General features: G+C 42.8%; 1 protein-coding gene across 1 annotated transcript; it reads left to right on the top strand.

Moving 5' to 3' along the window:
- Positions 1 to 420: 420 nt before the first annotated feature.
- Positions 421 to 2,739, top strand: LOC124124560. The gene is made up of 2 exons (XM_046487757.2): positions 421 to 1,360; positions 2,361 to 2,739. The coding sequence occupies exons 1-2, from the start codon at positions 421 to 423 to the stop codon at positions 2,423 to 2,425; spliced, it is 1,005 nt and encodes a 334-aa protein (XP_046343713.2). The 3' UTR covers positions 2,426 to 2,739.
- Positions 2,740 to 7,643: the final 4,904 nt, after the last annotated feature.

Below are 7,643 nucleotides of genomic sequence, written 5' to 3'. Positions count from 1 at the left end.
TATCAAACTGGACAGCAAACCACTGGAGGTGACGCCACCTGGCGGCTGATAGTTGGTGGCCGGTATAATGGAATGTATACTAACGATAAGCCCGTTAGCAGTTCAGCAGGTGCTTATCAACAGACACATGCTAACGGTCAGTCAATGGTCAATGCGTATCCTGGCGGACCTTCAGGCATGGCTTATCAAGGCACGCACGTTAACGGACAACGAGTTTCATATTCAACAGGGATCTTAAATGGACTGGTTCCCTTCCAAGGATACATGGCCAATGTTCCTCTGGGTACATATCCTAACGGGCAACCCAGACCATCAAATGCAGTTTACCAGCAAAATCCTCAGCCCTTCGGCAACATCTTACCCGGGTTGTATGCAAACAAACAACAGGGTACCAGTTACACAAGACCATATCAAACTGGGATGAGGACAAGTGCCCAGACAGGGGCAGCTCGGGTCGGAAGTTACCCAAACGCACAAAGTCAGCCATCTGGCGCAAGTCCTCAAACATCACCGGCTGGGTCAAGTACGACCGGGATGTCAGCACCACGAGCATCTCACCTACCAAATGGCCAAGCTGGAATAAAACTAACTGGAACACCTACAGGCAGGAACACTCAGATACATCAGTCCAGAATACAGGCAGCTGGTCCAAGGCGTACTGCAGCTGTACAACCAGCTGCTTCTAACTCTACAGCAACACCGTGGAGTCGAAGCGAAGCCTACAACGCAACAAGGGTGGCCACACTTCTCAAAGCACTGGTGGCCCCCTCTGCATCACTCCTGCCCTACGCTGTGGTCGATCCAATTCCGTATGGAGCTGCTCGGCTTCCAGGCCAACAGGCACGAGTGGAGCTAGTAGGTCCGCGTCACCGCACAGTACCAGCATCTCCAAACAGTCTTACACAGTTAGGGCGTGCTCCGTTATCAGCGTATGTTCAAAAGTCTCAACCGAAGGCAAAACTCCCCACAGCAGCTCCAGTGATGCCAGCTTACAATCCGAGGTACACAGCTTCAATAGGCCTTGGAGGTAGTATGATCAACGGCCCTTACAAATCAAACTTGTTTAGTCCTCTCGGCAGCGTTGCTGTCCCTGGAAATCAACTCAACACCATCAACCCCAGCAGACTTACCCAGCTCGGTTCCCTGCCCGCATCTCAGCTCAAACACACCACCATGATGAAGCTGATTGATGGCCGGGCTGAGGTTAAGGCCGCTAAGTCGCTGGACTGCAAGACCGTGGCTTCTCTCAAGGGACGCCAGGGACGCACCGACCGCTCAATGAGCTGTGATGACGACACCTGCCCCGGCTCCACGTCCTGCAAGATGGTGTTCGACGTTGCCTTCTGCTGCCCCAAGGGAGGTAAGCCATTTTAGGGTCGAATATCAAAAATATATAACTTTTTTAATTTGAAGTTTACACGATATACGGCTTTTCCATTGTCCCCAGGGAGGTAAGCCATTTTAGGGTCGAATATAAAAAATATATAACTTTTTAATTTGAAGTTTACACGATATACGGCTTTTCCATTGTCCCCAGGCAGATAAGACATTTTAGGGTCGAATATCAAAAATATATAATTTTTTAATTTGAAGCCTACACGATATACGGCTTTTCCATTGGGCGAGAGGTCTATCACATGACCGCAAAATTGACATTCATAAGTGCATGAACGCCCCAATTTGACGTTCATACGTTTTTCACGAGACCGTGTTCTTGAAATGACGTAAACACTGACTGGATTGGTCGGCTGTAATAGTGACCCCTGAATTCCGTCTCTTGCAAAACTCCCAGGTCCGAAACCCTCTAAACAATGGGACGTGTTGCTGAATTATCTATCAAATAGGGAGCGCGCGTGCGACGACGTCCTACTGTCAGCACTTCCGGTTTATGTGTTCACTCAGTCAATGTATCTTCAATGAACTTCCGCAGACGAGTTGTCCAATTCATTCATTAATGTAACCCTTCATTTCTTTCTATATTTGTTTAGTGAAGTCACGAAGGTGTTTTTCAAATAATTAATTTCTAATGTCTTTGCGCATCACAATTAATGATATTAGAACACAAAACAGTTGTCGAATAATGATTTCCCGTACTAGAATTTTCATGTGAAAAATGTGAGGTGTGTGTTGGAAAATCCAAGATGGCTGTTACTGACGGTATACGGTCTCATATTAGGTCAGTAACAACCATCTTGGATTTTTAGTGACGGTATACGGGCTCTTATGGGTCAGTAGTCCTGCTCAATCTCACGTTGAGGCATATGAACGATGATAGTGTGTCCCTAATTTTGTGGGAGCTATTATATTGGATTGATCCGACGTGGTGGAAGTGTGGTGGACGTGTTTATTTTCTGTTTCAGTGACATACAGCGTGATCCACAGAGAAGCTCAACATTATAAAATGAACATCTTGTATGACAACTAGTGACCACGGTCTTCTTTGTGTGGACATCGTCCTGGGCGTTCCTGGCGACAAGGGGTGGTGGGATGTAGCTGTCACGTTTGTCTTGTCATGATTTAACACATACTTCAAACCTACCTCATGTTAAGACATGTGGACTATTATTTTAACAGTGTACATGACTTCATGTGTCCGAAACTTATAATAATTGTTGTCGGATCTCAGCTTCTTTAAAACTTTGCCGATGATTGTTCCGTCGACAATTTCAAGTGATTTGAATAATCCATGCGTGTATTACCTACACCATCCTGTGTTGACCTTTTCAGGAGTTGTATGGAAGACAGTATATAAAATAAAGAAAAGAAAGTGAAATGTTATTGTCCTATCATTGAAAAAACCAGACGTGACAATGCTGTCAAAAGTGGCGACAAAACCCTTCCGCGATCATAAGAAAGCTCTTCATAGCCCATTGGACCCATGAAGATTCCGGGGAAGAATAGGTCTTCAGCAACCCAGCTTGCCGTAAAAGGCGACTCAGCTTGTCGTAAAAGGCGACTAACGGGATCGGGTGGTCAGGCCCACTGACTTGGTTGATGAATGTCATCGATCCAAAATTGCGTGGATCGATGCTCATGATTTCAATCACTGGATTGTCTGGTCCAGACTCGATTATTTACAGACCGCTGTCATATAGCTGTAATATTGCTGAGTTCGGTGTTAAACAACAAAGCAACCAACCAATCATAGTCCATTGTACGATAACGACAACATCACAAGCTTGTGTTTATGGCTCACTGTCAAAGAATGATGATACCAAGTGTTCGGTGAGGTGGGGGCACGGGTGGCCCAGTCGTCTAAGGTGCCGCGATTCGCTGTGCAGAGTTGCGTCCCTTGGGCACGCCAGAAACCTATGATTGTGGGTTCGAATCCCGGTTCGCCCAAACTATGTTTCTAGGTTTGTCAGCACCATACCCGTGCTCGTGGGTTTCACCACAGTGGTAAACGTCTGATACCTGCATCACTTCGGCTTTCCTCCCACATTAAGCTGACACGCCGTGATATAACTGGAATAATGTTAAAAGGCGCGTTAAACCCAACTCACTCACTCACTCCGTGAGGTGAGACTATCCTGCCCCAGTATTGACACTCGTCAGAAAACCAGGTCAGTTGTTCACCTGGACAAACAGAGCTATGGTACAAATCAAAATAGGGAATTGCATCAGACATGCGTTGGTCACCGATGCGTCAAATTTAGATATGTCTTCTAAATGTCTGCAGGAAACCTCTTCCAGAGCTTTGAATGGTGTCACTCTGATCATATAGCTTTTGGGCAAGAGTTGTATGGCTCTGTTGGGAGGAACGCTAAATTGGGAATAATACTAAATAATACCCACATGATAAAAATACTATGTAGCTCAATGCAGCAAGCCACATAACACACTGACGTATCTTTACCTCCAAAAACACTTTATTTTATCCGACATACAATTGCTTAAAGACGCTTGTATGTGCGTGATTCTAAAAGCGTATGGGTATGTGTAGCCTAGACGTATGTGGTTGTGTGATGACTTTATATTGAAATGCCAGTCAAATATAATGCTGTGGCTTTTACCCAAAGCGGACGTATGACGTCATAATTGATGACATCAACAATTAACATTATAAAGGAACATTACATGGCATGTAGTAAGTATTTTTAATTTGTTAATTTAGTTTTTGTTTTGTTGATTGACGCTGCTGTAATATTCCAACTGTATCACGGCTGCATTTTACAATATGTCAGACGAACCAGTGGTTGATAGTATGAACAACTTGATACTATGACAAGAAACCAAACCAGTGGTTGATAGTATGAACAACTTGATACTATGACAAGAAACCAAACCAGTGGTTGATAGTATGAACAACTTGATACTATGACAAGAAACCAAACCAGTGGTTGATAGTATGAACAACTTGATACTAAGGCAATCAACCAAGGGACCAAATCTGACCTCCCGATTCAATTAGTGACCTCTTACGACGCGAAGAAAGAGTTCTGGGGAACGATCTCAGTGACGGGGTGGGCAAGAATGACAGAACCTAGGATTATGTTCAAATATTCAAGAGTGAATTAAAATTTAACGTCGTATCGGCATTATTCCAGACATATAGCGACGAGACCAAGTTTAATATGTTAACAATTGAGTCATCTATGCACAATAATATTTAAAATCAATTCATGAATACTATTTTTAAAAACAATTTATGAAACATATTTGAACATAACAATATAATACAGTTTTAAAACACGGGCTATAGGTCACCAGTTACCAAAGCTAGGTCACCTCGCTGGGGATCATGGGGACTTACAGTACCTTGGCTTCCTGCATGATACCCCAGCAGGATTTACGTCCAAATGTACTCAAGAAGAAAGATTAGGGATCAATATGTTTTTGGGGATATTTATTTGAAATTGTGTGCTCAGTCTTCACAACCTAAAATATCCCAAAAAATATTCATGATCCATAACTTTTTCTGTTTAGTATATTTTGTGGAATGTACATGCTGAAACTATTATAACTCTCTGCCGTACATTTAAAGGTCGGTCTCTTACTTATATCACTGGATATTCCTCTAGTATCATGTGTCCCCCGCCGTGATATTGCTGGAATATAGCTAAAAGCGGCGTAAAACCATACTCACTCACTCACTAGTATCATGTATCATGTGATCAAGCGACAAAATCCTTTCCATATTCATAAGAATTATCTGTCCAAAACAGTCGATTGTACGGTTCCTATATCACGAGCTTGTGTTTGTGAATCACTATCAGGTGTTTGCAAAAAGGTTAACGTATCCTGCCCAACCGGTGGCACCCGTCACAAACACATGCAAAGTCACGTCAATTGTTCAACTGAAGAAAACACGGGAACCAAGTCAAAAAAGGAATTTGCATCGGAAATAATATTTGTCACTGATGCAAATATAGAAATGTCCTCCACATGTCCACCATAAAACTGGAGCTGCAGGAATATTGGTCGGTATAAAGTTGAAGTCATCCTCTTGTCATACAGGCTTGTGAGTGAGTGAGTGTGTGAGTGAGTGAGTGAGTGAGTGAGTGAGTGGAGTGAGTGAGTAAGTGAGTGAGTGAGTGAGTGACGTTTAACGCCCCTTTTAACAGTGTTCAAGTTATAACACGGCGTGTCAGCTTCATGTAATTGGAAAGCCACAAGTGATGCAGGTCTCAGACGTTTACCACCTCGGTGAAACCCACGAGCACGGGTATGGTGCTGACAAACCTAGAAACATAATCGGGGCCAACCGGGATTCGAACCCACAATTATAGGTTTCTGGCGTTCCCAAGGGACGCAACTCTGCACAGCGAATGGCGGCGCCTTCGACGACTGGGCCACCCGTGACCTCACTTGCATCCCGCAGTAGTTAAAGACTTTCTGCGGGAAATCACAAAGTCTGATAAATAAATCTTTGCATGTTTCAAGGGTGCAATATTACCCTAGGCTGAACGATACTGTCTCGTTGTTTTCCCGAAAAGACCAGGGCAACACATGGTTTGTCATGGCGTTTTCCCATACCTTCCATCACGTATATTTTAGTTTTACACTGAACAAATGTTGCTGCTCCCAACTCAAAATCACAACATTTAAATTAAAGTGTAACAGGGAACCGGTTTAACTCGGCTCTGTCTCTACATGTCACAAGATGTCGCAGCGCACATTGAAAAGGAAGCCAGGCAGTCGCTTATATCGTTTCAAAAGGAGAGTTATCGCTCTTTAGGAAAAAAACCGAACGCACATTCTATTTGCTAAAGTACTCTGCCGGTTCGATCCCATACTTTCTTTTTGTATGACGCTCGTGTTATAGGCTATGTGTTTATTGCTATTGCATTCTAATGTAATCATAATAAATAGGTTATGCTGAGCTATTGTGAACAGTTCTCATTTGATGACACCTGTGTAGGGACCCTAGTCCTAGTTGTCTCAAAAAAAATAAAAAAAATAAAAAAAATAATAATAAAAATAATAAAAAAATAAAAAAATAGTTGTCTCTGTATCCAGCCTGATGTAATCACGTGGATATCACACACTAGATGCGACAGTTAACTTAAGCGTATGTTGCATTATTATATTTAGTGCTTATTGTGAAGTTCCGTCTCACGATCACGCACAGCCGATCATGGTGCAATTTGCAAATTGCAGCAGGTGTTCCACACTCGACTTTAACTGGAGGAGCTGTTATTTTTTTACCAATAACCAAACCCGCTGCTAAAAATATATAACATTTTATTAAATCGATCAGGTTAAAAGGCTATCGTTGCCCTGACAGATGTGAATCTCACGTTACCGTGTCAGTTTCTCTGTTATAGCTCATTGCAAAGTGGTGTTCTTGAAGAAGGCTGAAACATGACAAGCCCTACGAATGTGTTATTGGTGATTCCGTACATGCTGGTGATGGTAGCTCTAGGTAATGGACAGAACTCAGGACATGAGTCTGGAGTCTTCAAAACGTCTCGCGTCCCCCTTGTAAAGCTGTGTCATCGTCTGTGTTGGTACTACACCTCCTGCAGGGCCTACACCTGGGTTAGAGGGACAGGGTCGTGTCAGCTCAGCAGAGACACCAGGGACACCTCACCTGACCCCTTCTCCCTCAGTCAGCATCGTGTGTACTCGGACGCTCGGGCACCCCGTGAACTGGTATGTGTTTCTCCGCGGTTCCTCTGGTCTTATTCTTAGATGTTGTAGTGTACAAATGCGCTGCACATGAATGCCATTTGGTTATTTTCGTTGAACATTTCCGTTGATGTTTGTCAAAAGAATAATGATAATAATAATGAAATTTTGAGACAATAATAGAATGTTCGGTATTTTGTATCAACGTGTTCCCAAATTCTACAAAAAATGTTATGTATTTACTGAGCTGAGAATGTTATTTATGTGGACCATAATATCAATGAAGTCCGTGTTTTTGAGTATTTGTTTGAACTGGTCGTGTCGGCAATGTTGCATGTGAGATGTTTTCTAAGTTGTGTGTTTGAAGTGATTGGTTGGAACATATTTATATTTCATAAACGAAATCTGTATTTGTAAACAAGCTTATATACATACCGCGCCAGACAAAACAGATTGCAGTAGGTAACTTTAAATAAACATGTTTCTGTTGAATATATAAGTACAATACATAACCCTAATCTGTAGCAGTAAGTTTAAGCTAATGGTGTCCGAGGAACGCTGTATCTAAATTT

This window comes from Haliotis rufescens, unplaced genomic scaffold (genome assembly GCF_023055435.1).
Source record: "Haliotis rufescens isolate VD_foot unplaced genomic scaffold, xgHalRufe1.0.p SCAF_34, whole genome shotgun sequence".
Lineage (NCBI taxonomy): Eukaryota > Metazoa > Mollusca > Gastropoda > Lepetellida > Haliotidae > Haliotis > Haliotis rufescens.
This window is presented reverse-complemented; position numbering and strand designations above follow the sequence as displayed.

What these genes read in the sequence shown, in the direction of transcription:
- LOC124124560 (XM_046487757.2), top strand. Translation starts at nt 421, where the DNA reads ATGAGGACAAGTGCCCAGACAGGGGCAGCTCGGGTCGGAAGTTACCCA. An exon ending in CTTCTGCTGCCCCAAGGGAG is followed by an intron (nt 1,361 to 2,360) that starts GTAAGCCATTTT and finishes TTTCTGTTTCAG; the next exon opens with TGACATACAGCGTGATCCAC.